The sequence below is a fragment of the Gobius niger genome, assembly GCF_951799975.1.
Source record: "Gobius niger genome assembly, chromosome: 1".
Taxonomy (NCBI): Eukaryota; Metazoa; Chordata; class Actinopteri; order Gobiiformes; family Gobiidae; genus Gobius; species Gobius niger.
This window is the reverse complement of record NC_136852.1, coordinates 22,436,472-22,456,167: the sequence shown is the minus strand read 5'-3', so window position 1 is coordinate 22,456,167 and position 19,696 is coordinate 22,436,472. Positions and strand designations below refer to the sequence as shown.

At 40.9% G+C, this 19,696-nt stretch overlaps 1 protein-coding gene across 2 annotated transcripts in view; it reads right to left on the bottom strand.

Annotated features, from left to right (window-relative positions):
* gdpd5b (glycerophosphodiester phosphodiesterase domain containing 5b) overlaps positions 1-19,696 on the bottom strand; it is a 31,441-nt gene that overhangs the window by 1,318 nt on the left and 10,427 nt on the right. Inside the window, exons 3-16 of one of the 2 annotated variants that reach the window (XM_079557591.1) lie at positions 11,358-11,461; positions 10,137-10,230; positions 9,673-9,732; positions 9,139-9,237; positions 8,630-8,723; positions 7,526-7,671; positions 6,700-6,782; positions 4,919-5,069; positions 3,944-4,165; positions 3,492-3,652; positions 3,144-3,291; positions 2,949-3,031; positions 2,042-2,056; positions 892-1,004 (exon numbers count right to left, since the gene is read on the bottom strand). In XM_079557591.1, coding sequence (XP_079413717.1) covers positions 892-1,004; positions 2,042-2,056; positions 2,949-3,031; positions 3,144-3,291; positions 3,492-3,652; positions 3,944-4,165; positions 4,919-5,069; positions 6,700-6,782; positions 7,526-7,671; positions 8,630-8,723; positions 9,139-9,237; positions 9,673-9,732; positions 10,137-10,230; positions 11,358-11,461 — 1,573 coding nt within the window. The remainder of the gene's footprint in view (positions 1-891; positions 1,005-2,041; positions 2,057-2,948; positions 3,032-3,143; positions 3,292-3,491; positions 3,653-3,943; positions 4,166-4,918; positions 5,070-6,699; positions 6,783-7,525; positions 7,672-8,629; positions 8,724-9,138; positions 9,238-9,672; positions 9,733-10,136; positions 10,231-11,357; positions 11,462-19,696) is intronic. The other variant, XM_079557592.1, reaches the window with a different exon arrangement.

Genomic DNA, 19,696 nt, shown 5'->3' with positions numbered 1-19,696 from the left:
TAGTGTGTATTGGTGACTCTGGCCAGAGACCCCAACCCCCCCCCCCCCCTCCAATCATCCCATTACCACTTATACTTATGGGCGATATACGTATACCCCCCAGAGAGACTACAAAAAGGATATATTAAGGTAAACAAGTTACTTAGTACTGCTTTAAACAGACTTCTTGACCTCTTGGTAATAGGAGAGTAATCAGTCACTGTTTCACTTACAAACGAAACATTCATTTCTGCAGATCTTACCTTTTACCCGCTGGACTATTAGAAGTCCATTTTGGGGTAGTTTTAGTCTCCCCTACACTCGAAGACTTCTCAAGCAGTACAAGCACAGGGAGGTGAAGACAGGGATGGAGGGATGGAGGGATGAGGCACACACAGTTAAAGATGCAGAGGTGATGGTTGTGAATGGGGTGAAGGCAGATGCGGAGGTAGGAGGCACGCAGCTACAACACGGCATGACCTTTGACACAGGAAACAGGAGGTGGACAAGGAAGCACACATTGGTAGACACTCAAGATACATGCTGAGACACGCGTGCAGGCAGTAAAACCAGTGGTTCTCAAACGAAAACGGATATGTTTATAGTGTCTGCCTAAAATTGGGGCACACGTACTACTGTGCTGTCCCTGTGCACTTGACCTCCTTTCTCTAATGCAGTACTGTGAGTCTGACCGGGTATTTTTGTAAGCAAACCAGAATAATTAAAGGTCTACACCAGGGCGAAACTATAAGAAACATGGATAGATCTGGATTAAACTGCTGCAAATGATAAACAAAGCATTGCTATACTGTATGCATCAAGAGACACTCATTTAGAGGATTGAGAACCACGGCAGTAAATGTAAATGAGTAAGTTCACACAGCTGTAAAGTCCATAGAAGAAGTGTCTAACCGGAGAAGATGAGTTTTTCCTTCATCACATTGACATCGCGGCTGGTCCTCCTCACTGCAGCACTCAGCATGATCTGCTCAGGGTTGTAGCTGTGAATGCCACTGGAGCGGTACCTGCAGGGGTCAAAAAAGGGACATATTAGATCGAAGAAGGTAAAAGGTGTGTGGCATAACCATTCCTCACTTGCTCTAGGTCTAGACTGGTACAGGGCAATAACTTATGAGCTATACATTTCTATCAAACTGAATCTGGCAATGTATTACTTTTCAAATCCAAGAAAGGAATGGCTTAGTATTTGACAATGAGTGAGCATGATGTAGTAAGTTGTGATTATGGGAAACAAGGAACATCTTGGAATGGATGTGAAGATATTGATTTGTACATGCACTTTGTTGTATCCATATTGCTCATAAAAGGTCTCAAAACAACTTGGCTTTAGTCCCAGTTCTAACAGGCAGTGAGCCAACTTGACGCATCCCTTATAACCTATGGGCTTAATCACAGCGACATCGGCCCACTTCATCTCAGTGCAGCAGCAACTGCAAACCTTTGTCACTAATATCAATAAAAACCTGTTTTCCCATCCACTTTCCAAGATTACTTGGTGTAATGGGGAGCAGACTAAAACTAATTTCCGTGTGAGTGGGAGGCTGTGTGGGCTCTTCCTTCAGAGAGAGGCAAGACAAATATCAGGATCCTTTTTTAGTCAAATGTCAAATCTTGTTGTTTAAATCAATTTTGATACAGCCCAAGAGATGATTGTGCTTTTGTGAAAACAAACAATTTTCTTTTGCAAAAGCAGTAAATAAAGTGTGGCATGCAATATGTTTTTATTGTATTCATATAATTGAATATAATAATTCATATAACAGAATTGATCAAATACCATGTATTGTACATTCTAAATAGACTATAAAATCTACTTTTAAAAGTAAAACATTTTTTTGTAAAATTGAACCAATGCAGTGTTTTAATAAAAATGGGTTGAGTTTCTATCCAACTGAGGATATGTGGTGTAAAAAAACAACAACAAGAAGATAATAAAAGTGAAGAAAGTTGCAGACAAAAGAAGTGGAAGATGCCAGAAAGAAAGGAGGATGGGCAGTGGTGGTTGAAAAAAGGGGGTATTTGAAATGTGGGGCTCTGTTACCTGATTGTGTGATAGCTGAGAGAGGAGGCCAGAGTGCAGCAGAGAGAGGGGCATGCACATCAGGCAGAGCAGAGAGGACCAGGACAAAAGCAGGACAAAACAGAGCAGGAGACAAAAGAGTAAGTTCAGAGACAGGCGACATCAGTCCCATCAAAGTTAAAGGGATAGCAACACTTTACACACGTCTGCATAAAGTTCATCATTTCTGCTTTGTATAAGCAAATTAAAGGACATTAGAAAAACAAACGAGCAAGACGTTTGCTATTTTCACTTCCTTTGAAGTGAAAGACAGGTTAAAATCAATAACAAAAGAACATCATCTACTTGAGGTGTGTTCCAAAGAACAGAGTAAGTAGAGTGGAGTGAGACAGTGAGATTGAGAAAACTCACTATGGTCAAATATGCCACTAAATATACTGAAGATAACACATGTTGGCTCAAAGCTAAATCCAAAACAGATTAACTTAAAAATGGAAAAAGAATCCGCACAGCCAAAAAGCTCCAAGAAATAATTGTTTATGACTCACCAAAAGAAATGTTTCAGGTGTGTCTTGGATCATTCTGATGAAGGACTATGCCTGAAACGTTACTATTGGTGAGCAATAAACAATTATTTCTAGGAGCTTTTTGGCTGTTCAGATCCTTTTTCCATTTTTATTGATACACATTTATTAATTCATTCTTTATTTAGTAGGAGCGCTTAAAAGGTTCAAATTAAAACATTTTTTTAAATGAATTAAAAGAAAAAAGAAAACGGCAAAAGGACAATTAGTCCATAGATTATCCAAACAGTCTCTCAACATGAGCTCAATGAGCACAACATTAGCTTGACCTATGTAATAATGTACTTAAGAAGTTACACTCAAGCCCTAAAAAATATATATATTTCAAATAGGACTGTACTTACTTCTGGAAAATGAATATTGCTATGACAATAGCAAAAGAGACCAGGTCCACCGACACCCACAGCACAGTATATTCATCTGGTTTCTGCAAACACAGAAGTGAGATGTAATGCTTTTGTCCACTAGAGGGAGCAAGAGTTTAAAAAAAAGATCTACAAATTTCTACACACAGCAAGATTATGCTGTATGAAACTTACCATGAGCCAAACGGGGTAAGGCACTTTTTTGAGGATTTGGGGAGCTTCAGAAGAGACGGCGGGTACCCCACTGCACCACAGCACTGAGTACAGCCAGGGCTCGTTGACAGTGTAAAGCGTCAGGTTGATGTTTTGCTGGGAAAAATCTCTGCAAGCACAAAGCAACATTATAATTTATATCCCCTTTTTCATATCTTCAGTTTTGCATAATGATTTACAGCAATTTCATCAACTAAACTATTTTGACAAAGTAGAGTTGTGAAGAAATGTTTACTCTTTTGGGACCACAGCAAATGAACGGGTGGAATTTGACGTGCAGCATTGTTGGCAGTACAGTCTAGGGTGTACCTGATCTCCCTTGTGTTGGCCTGGTTGTAACGGAGGAAAATGGCACTAATGCCCTCTCGCTGAAGCGTCTCTGGACTCTCAGCTTTGACCAATGAGGACTGGACTAGGCCGGGCGCCATCTGTCTCACCTCTTCCCTGTACTCTTCAGGAGTCCAAAAAACCTAAAAAACAAAACAGATATAAAAATTGGGGATCATTTTAGTACAAACAGTGCTTCAAATCTAGTACGTAGACAGAATGACTTGATCTAGATTTTTGTATGAGCAGAATCAAAAAAATCAAAGGTTCAATAGTACAGTTCTATCAAGACAGTAGCAGTTAAAAAAATATTAAATATTCAATATATCTGGATGAGTGGCAGAGCATTAGTCCACATCAACCCATGTGTGTTTATGAGCGTAACTATGGCTGTATGAAAGAGCTATTGCATTTCGTTTAATTAATATTCTTACCAAACTTTGGAGAATCCCTGACTGGAGCACAGTTTGCAGAGTGTCGTTGATCCAGCTGTAGTGTCTGGGATGCTCTGGTGGAGGTCTCCTCAGTTTGAAAACCACTGTGCAGTTATTAAAAGAGGCCAGTTTTAAGAGCTTCTCCAGGCTACACACACTCTGGTTCCCAATCAGCTGCTTCTCGCGGAAGGAGAGGGTCTGCACTGTCCCGAATGGGTTGTCCTGAGGTAAAGAGAGAGGGCAAAGAATGAGAGGATGCAGGTGTGTTCAACAGGCTCAGATCATTCACACAGAGAACATTAGATAGATAAAAAAGTATCTTAGTCCTAAAAACAGAAATATTGGATTGGACTAAGAGGCCCTAATGGTGATACAAATGCATTGTGACACTGTAGGAATATAACACCCATGCAACCTCGTCCTCCAGCATAAAGAAGCGCTATGGTCTTTGTGAGTTTCTTCCATTCAGTTTGAGTGAGAGACACAATGAAATCTGACAGTTTAAGGACTGAACAATGTTCCAATTGTAACAAATCATGAAGAGGCTGAAATAATTATGAGGCATCAACATTCTGTGTTGCAAAGTGCACAATGTGCTCAGCCTTTAAAAAACGGGTGACATTTATTCCCCATCTCTGTACTATACGACCGCAAAGTAAAAGTGAATTTGGAAATGATGTGAAAATCGAGAAGGATGTAAAGGTTCACTGAAGCCACAATTTGAGCGTATAATAAAACATTATATGGATAGCAACTTTTATCAGTTCAATCCAATTTTGACCCTTAATACTTGGCCATCTCCTCAAATGGATGTAAATCTTGATTGCTACATAACTACATTTTGTAAAAAATTATACAATATCCATTGTGGTACCATTATGCCTTATGAAAAGCACTACCTGCCAAGCTGGAGGATGTGACTATTGTGCATGTTTAGGTCAAAGTTCCAACATAAAAAGAAGAAAAAAAAAATACCTTGAGAAACCAATGTCCCGTGTTGAGCTGTTGCAGGTCTGTCCAGTTGAAGAGCGAGGCGTCATCCCACTGGCGCTCTGGAAACACCTTCTGTACGTCTGTGGTCCGCCGCAGGCCGTTGTCATGCATTAGGAAAGGCACTCCATCCGAGCTATGGTGAAAATCAGAAACAAATCAATCCATATAAGCTTATGGTAATTAATACATGCATCAATTATTCTATATTATTCTTTTGCCTGTGGTCTCCCACATGATGCCCCACAGCACAAGGCACAGTGCCTGCTTCAGTCAGCATTATTATTACAGCTTCAACTACACTATACTTTAGTATACTGTGGTTGGGGCTTTAGGGCGACAGAGGCACGGATAGTAGAGCGGGTTGTCTTGTGACAGGAAGGTTGTGATTCAAATCCTGCAGGTCCCCAAAGTTGTCGTGTGCATGGGCAAGACACTTCACCCACCTTGCCTCCAGTGTCTGACACTGGTGTATGAATGCGAGTGTGAATGGGTGAGTGGTTCCTTGATGAAAAGTGATTTGAGTGCCTATTGAAAGTAGAAAAGTTCCCTTTAAATATGACCATTTATCATTGAACTATTGCTCAATGTGTTCACGCTGTAGAATGGAAATGATAATTTCCATTTGAATAATTAAGATTAAGTTAAAAAACAACAACTAATAATTACTTGCATTAAATACTAAAGTTGCTAACACTAGCTGGAGTGCCTCATTTTGCTGAGTTGGCCAGTACAATTAATAACAGTATGATGCCTGTTTGTACTTGCAAGAGCAAACTCCACAACTAGCTTTTGCCACTTACAGCACTCTGAATATTGTAACATCATGTGTGTTCCCTCTCCTGCCTTTCCACGTTGGCTTGTTTGGAAACCACACAATCTGAATCTCATAAGTGGGGCATAACTTTATTAGCAAGTCTAGTTTGTTAGTCTGCTCGGGCTCGTGCCAGAGTGGAGTCTCCCTGTCTTTCTGGCTGTCATCAAGTTCAATTACTCATGAGTTCACCTGTCGGCAGCCTGCACCAATCACACCGCATTTACCTCTAAAGACCATGACTACGACAAGGCCACGGCAAAAACTGCGCAGTCAGACACAAGCGGCTAATTAACAGGAGCATTGTCAACAAGCTTTTGAAGACAGCAAATCTTGAGATAAAGACCCATGGCCATGAAAACTCAAAGACTGAAGCACTTCCACAGAGACTTGACAGGACATGCACGAGTGACTCCATCAGATCACAAACTGCAGAGTCCTCCTCCCACACTTCCTCTGCCTTTGTTTAGTCGTCTGAGCACGGCCTGTCGTCTCTCATTAAGTTGTTCATGTCCCGCCTCTATGCACTGTTTGCTCATGATGCACCACTCAGGTCTGCAAAATGTCTCTGCCCAAGAATTAATGTATTCCAAAGGACCCCTGATATTTTGACATCGTCATTTCTGAATTACTTCAAGTTGTGTACATGCTCTGAGATGACAAGAATTTTAGCATATACTCCACGTCCACATGTCGTCATCTGCATCCAGGTGAGCTTTCTTAACCTGAGCAGTATTTCCCTTAAAAGTTAAGCAGTACAGTAGTATGTTTGAGAGAGGACTGCACGTCTTGCATCACTCTGACAGTGACTGGAAGTGAACGTGAACACCGCCCGAGGTCACCGCCCGAGGTCACAGCCCTCGACGTGTTTGGCTTTGCGAGTTTACCTTATTGATCTGTGCGCGTCTGTGTGTGTGCTTATGGGTGAGTAGTTCGTGTTGGGTTTCGATACCTAATGGTGACATCAGTCTCGAGTCCAGTGACGTTCATCTGCAGCGCTCTCTGGAAGGACCACATCGTGTTCTCTGGAGCAAGCTGGGAAAACACACACGATTTTGTTACAAGTGCCCATTATATTGTTTAAAACTCTTTCGATCAACCCAAAACGTCTCAAAAAGGATGTTGAATCTGCCTTTTGTGTTTACGATCTCACAATCTAAATTAATTAAAGCAAACATTGGTGTAGTACTCAAAAGTGTACAGCAAAATGTTCTAGTGGCGAGATGCAAAGGTTGCCCCATGAAGCCAAGGTTTCATAAGGCAGAAGGTTAGGACGCACAGGAGGCCTAATGCTTTAATCAATACAGTCCTTATGGGAAACCGAGTGGAGTTTGTGTAACCCAGTGGGAGTCTCTCACAGCCTGCAGAGCCACGCCTAAATTTAGACCACCGCTGATTGATTACACAAATACCATGGAACAGAGCACTAGAGCAGGGAACGTAACCGGGCGTATGAGTAATGCTTATGAATAAAATATCATGACTTATGAAATGTTACGTTTGCAAGGAGGAGCCAGCAGAGATTGGGACAGAGATTGGGATTTTGAACCACTTTGAGAAACAAAACACGTGTGTACGGCTATACGAAGTTCAATAAAATGCGATCAAAAAGGAAAACTGACCCCCGCCTGCATCTGCGATCTGAACAAATGACTCTGTTGACAACGCAGAGGTTAGAGACCATTGCAAGCACCTGTAGGCGCCTACGGTATCAAAGCGTGTCAGATTCAATTTGTCAAAGCAAATTTACACCGGGAAGTGACTGTGCGCTGACTCACCGTCGCCGCTCCTTGGTGGCCAATGACATCCGGACGTTGCTTGAGGTTCGACGGGTCCATGATGCACGGCGAGGTAATGTACAAAGGCACCGTATAGAGGGCCAACAGGGCACTGAAGTACAGCAGAATCACCAAAACCTGGAAAACTGACAGTCATTTTTTAACATTGATTAATAGAATGACACAAGGCTCAAACCTCATAATTGTAACACACTTTAATCTGGTTCAGTAGATTCTCCCTTCCTAATTACCGCCCTTTTACGGAAATGTACATGAGAGAATTCAGGAGGAATGTAAATTAACTACAACACTGAAGATAATCTGAAGCACCTTTTTCCTGGGTTCAGAGCAACAGAGAAGGCAATGAGGAGAGACACACTCACACACAGAGTATATTAGTTTCAAGGTCAGCTACAGGGCGGGGCTGGGCCTACGTCTCCTGTTACGCAAAGCCTAACCACAAACACAAAACATTGTATTGGAATGCAGGCTGCGGACGGAAGAGGGCAATCTTTTCTTATAAAGCAGCAAACACACAAATTCATACAGATAATGGGCAATAAAGGAAGACAAAGGCAAGCATTTGTTTTTGAACTAAAGGTGATGGCACCAGGTGAGTCCAAAAATGCAGTTCTTTTGTCAGTGTTTGTGCACACTGCTGCATGAATGTGTGCACAAATGGGTGAATGGTTCCTTGATGTAAAGCACTTTGAGTCCCCAATCAGGGTATAGAGCACATACAAATGTCACAATTTGTATACAGTTAATAATGACTTGTTACAGTTAATAATACTTCATTTTTATATAGTTATAATATTTTTACTAAAGCTTCAGTGGGCTTCAAGGGTAGGAGGCCAATTGTCATTCATTTGCTAAAGGGCACTGGGGATCTCATGTAAAAAGATTATTCACTTAAAAGGACTAAAAGTCAATATTTCCCGGGCGGGAATGGTCACGTGATGTTGTTGGAATGTTTGTTATCACAACAGTGTGGGGCGAGGGGGCTGTCCTGTATCCACACAGTAAATCATTAACCATGTTCATGTGTAAGTCCATAATATCAGGTAAGTCTTACACATGACCTCAGTTTCACCAGAAACTCACTTGTTTTTTCAGCCCGAGCCACCTGTCCTGCCACAATCCAGGACAGAGCTGTGACCGCTGCTATGGCCCCTATGTGCAGGAACGGCCCTGTGGCCTGTAAGAAAAAAAAAATGAAATGAGGGCAACATTAAAGTCAACCGATGGAGAAGAAAGAATTATGAGCATCCCACCAGAGGGAACATCTATCATGATAATAGCTATAATTTGTAAAGCCACATAATTGTGAGAGTGTCAGTTTCAGTGCTCCCACTTGAGTCCTCTGAGGTAAAGACCACAATGACAAACAGTAATCATTAGGCTTTTCAACTGACAAGTCTGACTGCAATGAGTTGATATGTATTGATTCATTGATATTGCACATTTTACAACCAGATAATGTAATGGGAAAACAGGTTCATATATTTGTAAAGTGCTTTTCTTATACTGAGATTTGTAAATGCCCTGAATGAGTTTTGGCACATAGAAATGTCACATGCGCATGGGTGGCTGGGTTTGGGCCGGTTACTGACCTGCAGTGAGATGGGCACGACGTCCCACTCATAGCTCCACGTCTGATTGACTGAAATCACGCCGACAACAGTGGTGAGCAGTGCAGCCATGACTCCTATCTGTGTGGACAAGAGGAAGACACAGTAAATGCCACTTTGAATTTATGTTAACGCAAACAAAAACACAGCACCCATTTATAACTGTCCATTGGTTGGTTTGCCGATATCATTGGGGTAACAGCACTATACTATAACACTACAATGTCTTTGGCGCAGCGAGGCATTAAGCTCATCGGTCAAAATGGAGGTTATGATCAAAACTCTGCCTCTATCAGAAACTCTAATCTTGAATTTCTGATATAATGTACTGTAGGCTACAAAGCAGGCATTTGATATGATAATGTGTAGCCAATGCCAGTGTCTAGTCCTTGATTCAACCCTTTACAACCGACTACTTTGTTTCCATGCTTAAGCGCACAATAGAAAACAACAATATGTGCTATCCTCCACCCACTCAGCACAATCAGCTTCCCGGTCTCACTTTCACCACTTTACCTTATGCAGCCAGTGCAAGTTCAACTGTTGGCCAAGTGCAACATGGCAAAGTGCTAAAACCTACAAATGGAGAAAGAAAAAAGAAGTGTTAACAGATTTATTTGACAGCTCCAAAAACAATACAAACATTACTATTCCTGAGGAATGTGTCACTTGTTTTTACAAATACTGAACACAACTGACAAGAGTTGCACATTTGGCAATAATGTCATGTTAGTGTCGAAATTTGCACTTTTCTCAAGTGAGCAGAGCAGGACAGAGATTACATACAAAAACATATACTTATAAAATGTGATATATTTGTTACAAGCAGGAATTCATTGTATAATAAAAAGGAAAAGAGAAGACATGGTGTTACAGTATTCTCAATTTTAAATCTCAATTACGCTCACAATCCCGACCTCTACTCTGACTTATTCCGCTTGATAAGAACTACTTTGATAGAGATAGAAGGTGTCACTGACCATTAAAAATGCAATGTACGTAAACCCCGCCGCGGTGGTGGCCAGGATCGGAGCTGTGCCGTCTCTCCACTCCCCAGACTGGTTGTAGAGAAACCTGTCACAACAACAGACAGAGTTCAGCAGGTCCATCTTAAATGGACTGGTCACAGCTGTGGAACAAACACCAGAGAATTTAAAAAAAACACAAGTCTGGGAGTGATGTGACCCCCAGACCCAACAGCACTAATAATTAGAGTCAAGCCTGTGATGGTGGGCACAACACAGCAGGTTCCTACAAGGCTCTGGGGCCTATTTGACGACATTCATACTATAGATACACATAAAACAGATGTCCCCTTATTATAGCTGGAATATTATCAAATGTTGCCAAGTTTGGTAACAGTACAGCAATTCAATTATGTTGTCCACAATGAGTTAAACGGTAAAAGTTTGGCCATATTTGAACAAAAGGAAACGGGTTTCATTATTGTGCTTTTTCTCCAGTACCAGAGCAAACTGAATGAGGGATATCAAATTCACAAAGGGACTGTGACTGATTATTTCATAATATTTGCACCTCAGGTCCATGTTCTTTCACAACACAGCTTAAAATTATCATCAATATCAATAAAACCAGATTTCAAAACATAGTCATTTCAATGGTTCGTCAGAATCAAAAAGAAACTAATGCACCTCTGAGGGAAATGAATCATTAATTGTACATTTCTCAGCAGGTAGGAGTAATACGTAGGAGATTAACAAGCGAGTGAAGAGGACGGGATAATTATAGGCCATGCGGAAGAGGATGTGAGAAGTGGGTAGTGGTAGACACAGTGGATAATACTCAAAATACAGAGATGGGGTGACATTGGGGGGTTCTCGAGTGGGGGAGGGGCCAGCCAGCTGTAGCAAACCAATGTCTATTACAGTGAAAGGGGGTTTAAATGGATGTCAGCGAAAACCCTTTGTAATTGGTCTATGCATAATTATGTGTTTCAAAAATAGTAACATATCACTTTATAGGTCCCACAGCAACATTTGTTTTGGGTGTTTGATAAAAAAAAAAAAAGAAGCTGGTCACACAATATAGGTCGAGTAGACAATGTAAATGAAGAAATGAAGGATTTTACTTCACACACGTGCACACAAATCCACACCATTGACATTTTTTCCCCACGCCTAACCATGACCTGACATGGTAACTACCCGGATAGTGCTATAGGTTGGGGTTTGGGTGCTCACCAGTTGTATTCACTGTAGTCATTATGGGCCTCCCACCAGAAATAGGACCAGAGAAGCAGCAGCCCGAAGGTGAAGAGCAGGACGAAGGACCAGAGCAGCTCCCACTGGAAACACAAGATCAAGACTCCATTAATTAAACTGTCACCAAAGGCCTATTGATATAAAGTGTGTAGCGGGGATTCTCTTTTGGCACCAAGGACAACCTTAGACATCTTCTTTAAAGTTGAAAGACTTCGACTAAACTAATTCAAAATAGCAACAATGTGTAGACTGTTGAAGAAACGAGGTCAATCACCAGAACAAATCAGGCGAGCAAAGTTGAAAGACCAACTGCAGGGTTTAAGAAAGGTCAACTTTTCACTTCACCTTAGAAGAGATCAAGCGATTTGAGAAAGCCTAGGACTAAAATGAGTCTCGCTCAATAGGTCTAAAACCAGTAGGCCAATTCGATTCATTAGTAAGGATCACAATATGCTCTCATAGCCAGACCTGTGTGTTATTTCATACCTGACAGTTTCGGCTTCTAAGTATGAAATAACACACAGGTCTGACTATAAGAACACATTGTCGTCAGGTCTTAACCCAGATTGAAGTTCAAGTACTAAAGTGAACAAGGAACATGGAAGAAAGACTGGCCTCTAAATCAGCACTAAGCTCCAATTAAATCAGAAGGAAATCTGGTCTAAACCCATAACCACAACATGGAGTCCATCTCGAAGTTAATAAAGAAATAAAACAGACTTTGAGTGAATCGAAACGTGGCCTAAAGTACAAAAACAACCCCGAGTCCCATTGTAGAAAACCCACGTACCACAATTTGGATACCACTGCACCAAAACAAACAATACAACTTAGACTAAAATACCGCAAATATTTTTAACTTTTTTGCATCACCATCTTTTCATCTCAGACCCAGACCGGCTTAAATTAAGAGACAGTGTATTCCCTTATCCTCTGTTCTCATTAACAACTTACTTTTAATGACTTCTTTGCACAGAGCGACTAATTACTGTACTTGTCGAGCAGCGTATTTTAAATTACATATCTGAGAGGAACAGGCAGCGGCTGAAGACAGAACTAATCCTTAAATACATTTTATACATCACCTCGAAACCTTGTAAGCCACTTATCATTACAAGAGACACCAAAGGGACCATGGGGAGCTTCGAGTTCGCTTTGTAGCTAGTTGTTTTTGGGCTACTTTTTGTTTAGCATAATGACAAAGTACAAAGTAAAATTGTTTTGCCGAGTCGTATGAATAGCAGTGGCTTTCTTTAATTAAACAATGTCTCTTGAAAAACAGGACAACGTTCAGGTGCTACAGTGCTACTGAATACTGCTATATCCAGCCCCAGCACAAATTAAAAAAAAATTCCCTCTTTATTTTCATATATAATTTAAGGACACTATTGTTCAGATTTTTGTGCAGGCTCTCAGTTATCCGGGATATTTTCTTTGCAGTACAGATTTTCAAATAACATTTACTGGTCCATCTTCTCGCTGTTAAAAGTCAAACATAAGAGTGATGAATCGCACGTCCCCGATTATTAGGAGAGATGCACCGATCCAGCTTTTTTGCTAACTATACCGGTACCGATACCGTTAGCGTTTAAGCCTCTGCCGATATCAGATATTTAGTACTATATTTTATACCAAGAGACTTTCTTAAAAGTGTCTTTCTCCAAGTGAAACATTGAATGGACTCTTCTCAAGATCAATAAAGTCATATTTATTGTCAAGTTACAGATCAATTATCAATCATATCTTAGATAAACATTGAACCCTGGATATATGACAGGCTTTAGGTGACATTAATATAAACAACTCACATAAAGTGATCTGACCATTACAAATAAGATCAGTTATTTCTTTGCGCGGTGATCAAAAATACATTTGCGGAGGTTAAAACTAACTCAGCGATTGAATTCTCCAGGTTCTTAGCTGTACAATGATATACATGCCCATATTCACTGAGATTTAGGTGGTAAAAGTTGTGTTTTTAAGGCGTTGACAGCCAAAACTAGTATCGGTTCAGTATCCCATATTTGTAGCCAATACCCAATATCGTATTTTTTCAAGTATCGGCTCCGATATCCGATCGGATCGGTGCATCCCTAATACTCAGCCCAGTCCAGTCAGCAATATTTGAAAATCTCCACTACAATGTAATGAATCTTCAGCTTAACCTACTATCAGGTAGAACTTTTTTTTTTTTAATAGAATTGTAAATATTACACACATAATAATCCCCATCAGTCACACACACACACCACAAATAATAAATTGCCTGGTTGATGCGATAAGTGGCAGTATTTGCAGTAATATCAGTTGATGTTTGTGATTTGTGGGGTCAGCTATGGCTGGGAACACAAACTGACAAGAGCCTTCCTACTGATGACAGGAGGAGCTCTGGTTCCCATGGCCTTTAATCACTGCCTTCAAATACCTGTGAGAGCCAACACTGCTGCTCAGTAACATAATCTCCTCTTGGGCCCTCCCACCTCATTCCAGCATTTAGATCAATTGGGGAAGAGATCATACTATAGGAGCGCAAACAGTTTTGACGTGACCAAATGTTGACGTTTTCATGCATACGTTTAGCGGTCAAAAAGAACCATGGCGATAAAAAGGAAATTGAGCTTGCTGTCCCTCACTCTTCCCTGGGATTTTCAGAAGCCCCTATACCACTCGCTTCATTGACATAACATTACCATAGTGCATCGTTGGCATTTTGTTATACGGCACTGCAACTGCACTGCACTGAGAGCAGCAACAGTTACTATGCAACATCAATCTCTCAGAGTTTCTCCAAGTAATCTAGTTTTATGGGAAAGGTTGATGGATTTAGATAATGAAAAAAAAGAAGATGCATGGAGGCTCAAAATGTAAAGGATTTCAACAAATTACCAAGCGAGTGGGAGCTGTAGTTCACCAAAGTCAGTTCAAACCATCTGCTGATTAGAATAATGCACGGTTTAAATGCAGTGTGCAAATGTGAAGTTCAGGGACACAGCAACAGAGCAGTTTTACTTTGCTCACAAAACAAAGCATATACTGTATATTGGAAAACTTACGATTGACACATTGTAAAACCAGACTTAGCGGGACATGTAACAGAACAAAAAAAAAAGGCAGCTAGCAGTTATTATATGTAAAAAATGCTGATTGTTGTGTCTTTCTCACATCACATGCTTTTCTCTGAAACCCCTGTCTTCTCTGGACCAACACCTCAGTCCCTTGTCACATTCCTGCGCGTATCCCGATAAGTCGCAGGCATTTCGCGCATGATCTGCCGCCGCCGCTCCAATCCAGCCACTGTGGGCTAAAAACAACAAAAGGTAGAGCCGAACGCCTCCCTGTGCTACTGCTCTTTCTCCTCTTCCTCCAACAGCCCAAAGACGGACACCGGTGAATCAGAAAGACCAGGAATTCAGTTGTCCGTCAGTCGACCCTGCTACAATATTGGGCTCTTAAATCCCCCGTCTAAAACACAAAGAAGCTAAACGATAAAGTGATGATAAATGATTAGGATGGATGAAGTTTTTCCCCACCTCTTCATAGCCAGCTGAAAACATAGTTACGTTTGGTTGAATCACTGTCTTTCATTTATGACCTTGATGCACTTATTTGTCCTCCTTTTGTTTTTAGCCCAATTAAAATTTGCAACAGCATGATCTGCTTTTACAGATGAAAAGTTCCTCAAAGCAAAAATACCCAAAATATTTGTAAAATCTGTTGCCTGTACATTGTTTAGTGTGCCCTTCAATAAGTCTGGATTACTGTTGAGTAATTTTGTGTATCAGACAAACAAAGCCACAAACTAACTTGTGAGTTGTGTCTATTTTTGACGCCTTTGTGTTACTGATCGCTAAAGACTAAAGCTAAATGGAAATACTTTCAATTATTACTGAGAGGCCGGATCGGTTTGCAGCGAGTGACGTGGCGCGTTTTCCTACAAAGCATGTTGAATAAAGACAGTCGGGAGCAGGGCAAACCTCTCGGGTCATCCTAAACTAATACTGGGAGGGCGGAGTTGAACAGCATTATGGGTGTGTGGATTATGGATGAGCGGGCAGCTGTTTTTTAACATGAGATTGCCGGGCTCTCACGCTCCTGTGATTTGACGGGGTCTTGTTACCAGAAGCTGATACCGGTGTTCTTGATCGGCCAGTTTTGTTTACTGGGATCGTTAAACATGCAGTCGACGGACATCACCTGGACATCCGTGATCGAAAACGTGCAGTGGGGCGAGAAATCACTGAGGCACAAAACTATGCTGTATCACGTATAATACAATGGGAAAGGAATTCAATCTTCATTTCAATGTTTTTCATTGATTAGAGAACAATGGATGAAACCAGCTTCCCAAGGTTATAGGATGACATAACCATTTTCTTCTTTCTGAAATTAGTTTGAAATGAATGAAATGTTTGAATTAAAACTCACCGACAGCGCTCAACTTTATAAAGGCTATTTTGGCTTGTGCTCTATAAATGATGATAAGTCAGAAGCTACTCACCTCGCTTAAAGGGATTTTCAGGATTTTTGACATAGGGCATAATTTCCTAGTTATCCAGAGTGTTGTTGATTTCTGGAGATAAATATTTTTTAATTTATGCAGTCCTTATATTTAAAGAGTTTAGTGGTGCTAGGCTAGTGCTAGGCTAGTGCTAGGCTAGTGCATGTCTATGGTAGCTAGTAGCCTGCATTAAAAACTACCCATATAAATGTCTGTGTCGACTAAATAATTTTTGAAATACAACCATTTTGCATTTAAGGAACTTATATTTGAGCAGCATCAGCTTCCTGGTTGTAAGCTACACAGCGGTGGAGTGATCTGCGAGGTTACCGGATCTACAGTAGTTTGTTTACCTGCGGCCGGCATTACTACACGTGGAAATCACAAATGAGCTTTCTACAAATCAGATATGGCAACGTTTGGAGGACAACCCGATGATATTGAAGAGGTTTTTAATGCAGGCTACTAGTTACCATAGACATGCACTAGCCTAGCATTAGCCCAGCACCACTAAACTCTTCAAATATAAGGACTGCATGAATTAAAAAGAAATAAAAATCTCCAGAATCAACATCACTCTTGACTCACTAGGAAATGAGGCCCTATGTCAAAAATCCTGAAATATCCCTTTAAGGATGACAACAAGGCCTCTGGGTGATATGCGAATGTGAAAACACACAAGTCTGTTACATTTAAGAGTATTTTGTTTTTGTTGCATAACTCTACATGTTACACAGTGGCATGCAAAAGTGTGGACACCCAGGCAAATGGCTTATTGGATGAGTGGATTTGAAGAGAAGATGCACTAAAATAAATCTGCAGCAACACGAGCAGAAAAACCACAAACCGTGATTACGTTGCCCATGGCAGTCATCCGTTTCTGCACTTGAACAACAGTGAACAACAACAGCCTTTCTTTTGTAGTTACGTAAATGTACCTTAAACCTCTCCCTGGGATCAAATGTCCAAATCTTATCAGTGTTTTACTTTCAATATGGCCCGGTGTGTCTTTAATAAGGGTTTCATCAAGAGGACGCTTTCTGTGATTTTCTTTTGTCGAAAATGCCACCTGATGCGCGGCCTGTTTGCTGTGGTTCACTGGGGTCAGAAAGACTAGAGACGGGATCTATTCACCGCCCCGTCCCAAACACACAAAGTGGACAAACCAGGCTGAGTGCTGACGCGGCACTCTCCTATCAGCTGAAAGACAACCACGAGCCAGAGGAAACAGATCCAGTGTCAGGTTACTGCATACAGAAGGGAAAAGTCAATACATCGTTATTTAGGACCACAATGCTTTTTATATTATACAAGTGCGATCTAATATTATCCTTATTATTTCAGCGGGATCAGACAGTACAGTATTCAAACCATGTGTATCGTTTCATTGTGTGGTAGTTGGACTGATATGACAAAGCATTACAGATAGAGATAAAAAGTAAGTATTCAGACCTAATTACTGCAGGTTCATTCCATTCCTTTCAATCATAGTTTTGAAAGTTCATAAAAGAAAAATTTCTTTGGTAAATTCCATATATGTAAGGCTTGTGGAGATTTTTGAGGAGAAAAAATATAAATCACTATCAAATGCATAGACTGCATAGACTGTCAGTGCCTTTTGGGAAGGTCCTGGGAAGGTGCCCGTCTACTGGATGGTATGTTGGCATGAATAAATTATGTAAGTCAGGCTTGATGTCCTTACAAAAAAAAAGGCTCTTATGTCTGACCGTGTTTCTGTGGGTTGCCCTTAACTACTAAATAACACAGATAAAGTGAAAGGCAGGGCAGGGGCTCTCATGGTCAAGGTCTTAACAAGCACTTGATGAATAATTGTACAACAGCCCCATTCAAGCAGAAATAGCACACAAACCAGCTGCGCTATATAGTATGTGCAGCTATAGTATGGGTATCGTGCTGTGTTGCATCAATACTTTACTCTTCTCTCTAATTTGTAGGGTAATGCGGGTGTTCAATAGAAACACTTTATTTGCAGCAAAGAAGAAGTAAATGACCTCTTAACCCCCGCCATTTTCTCCAGTTGAGCTTTCCCACATCTAAAAGCTTCTCGACTAGAGCTCACAGCCTATAGGTCAGTGTAATGTCTCTTGAAAGGTAATACCTACAAAACGGATCTAAATAGATTTTTTCCTCGCTTTGTTTCCGCATTATCGTCACTTTCACGCCTTTTCTGTGCCCTTTGTCCTGTTTTTTGTCGCCTGTATTGTTGCTTTTCCATCACTTTTTGTTGCCAGTTTTTCTGCTTTATTATCACTTTTTGCTGCTACTTTACTGCGTTTGTTTGTTGCGTTTCTGTAGTTTTTTCTGCGTTTTTCAGTCGCCTGTTTCGTTGCTTTTTCATCACTTCTCTATCGCTATTTTGATGCCTTTTCCAGAAAGCTTTTAGATTTGAGTAAAGTTGAACAGGAGCTCGGTTAAGGCGGGGGTTAAGAGGTTAAAAAGTATGATTCAGTTCAAGTTCAATCAGTCCTAATTTAATCTAGTGATAGTGAATCACTCTGAACTGTCTTATCTGCCTAAATCTATCTTTAATAAAAGGTATGTAATAGAATAAACTACAGTAGAAGTTTAATTTGCCTTTCTGTTAGTTGAGTAAGGTTAAGGCCTTCATCCCATAAAGCAGATTAGACACTAATGTTCAAGCCAACATTCACATCTCATGTTTAGTTCTTGCAACCCAGCCCTCGTCCATAATAGCCACATCACTTCACTGATTAACCACAATATTAAAAATATGACGCCAGCAGCTGACAGACAAACTGGAAGCAGGGGAGTGGTGTGATTTTTAATAAACCTTGGTGTGGAAAGCTCAAGGTTACTCCACAGAGGATAAAAACCCAACAGGGACCTTTCCTTCAGATAATTGTTCTTCAGAAATCAATGCAGGAGCGGAGGACGTCTGGGGACTATCTGCAACCCAGCCATTTTCTATGCTTTTAATAAAAAGCATAGACTGCTATCTCGGTAGTTTAAAACAGCTCCTACTTGGTAACAAATTAAAAAAAATTAATATCATTATAAATATTTCCAAAACGGACTTCAGCAACAGAAGCTCTACCTCTGGCCTTTGGTGCAATTGTCTCTATACTTAACCCATTACCGCTGCTGGTGGAATTAACCTACCCAAAGAAAAGAGTGTCAAAAGATTTATTTCCGTCCAGTGTTGCATCCGGCCAATCCATGTGTGAAAATGATGTCTCATGCTCCCTGAACCACTCCTTCACAATGTGAGCCTGATGAATCCTGGAATACGCCCCTGTCGTCAGGGAGGAAGAAATCCATTGATGGAATAACCTGCTCATTCAGGATGTTCAGGGAGACAGCTGGTCTCATTCTTTGGGCACAGAGTGTTGCTGAACCTAGACCTGACCGACAGCAGCAACCCCAGATCATCACACTGCCCCAAAGGCAGGTGGTGATCATAGGTAGTTTACATAGTGATAAAAAGATGCACTTTCAACAGAAAAGACTGAGAAAGAACACAATCATCATGCCTCTGGTGATATGCTGAAAATACTGGTACACAAACATTGTCCAAGGTCACACTCATGTCACCGAGGGTCCATTAACAGATTGAATGGGGATAGCTGTAGATAAAGTCTCTACGGACAGTGTATTAGTTGAGCTGAAAGCTTCCCCAGCATGTCAAGCCCTTTGATGAGCTGTTGTATCGCATACCACCTTTTGGAAAATCTGGCTTTAATAGTACCATCCTAAAAGGCGACAAAATCTGGACAGAAAACAAATTCAACCAAGGACTAAATCATGGTTAAGCAGGGTCTGATGTTTCTTCTTCTCCTAA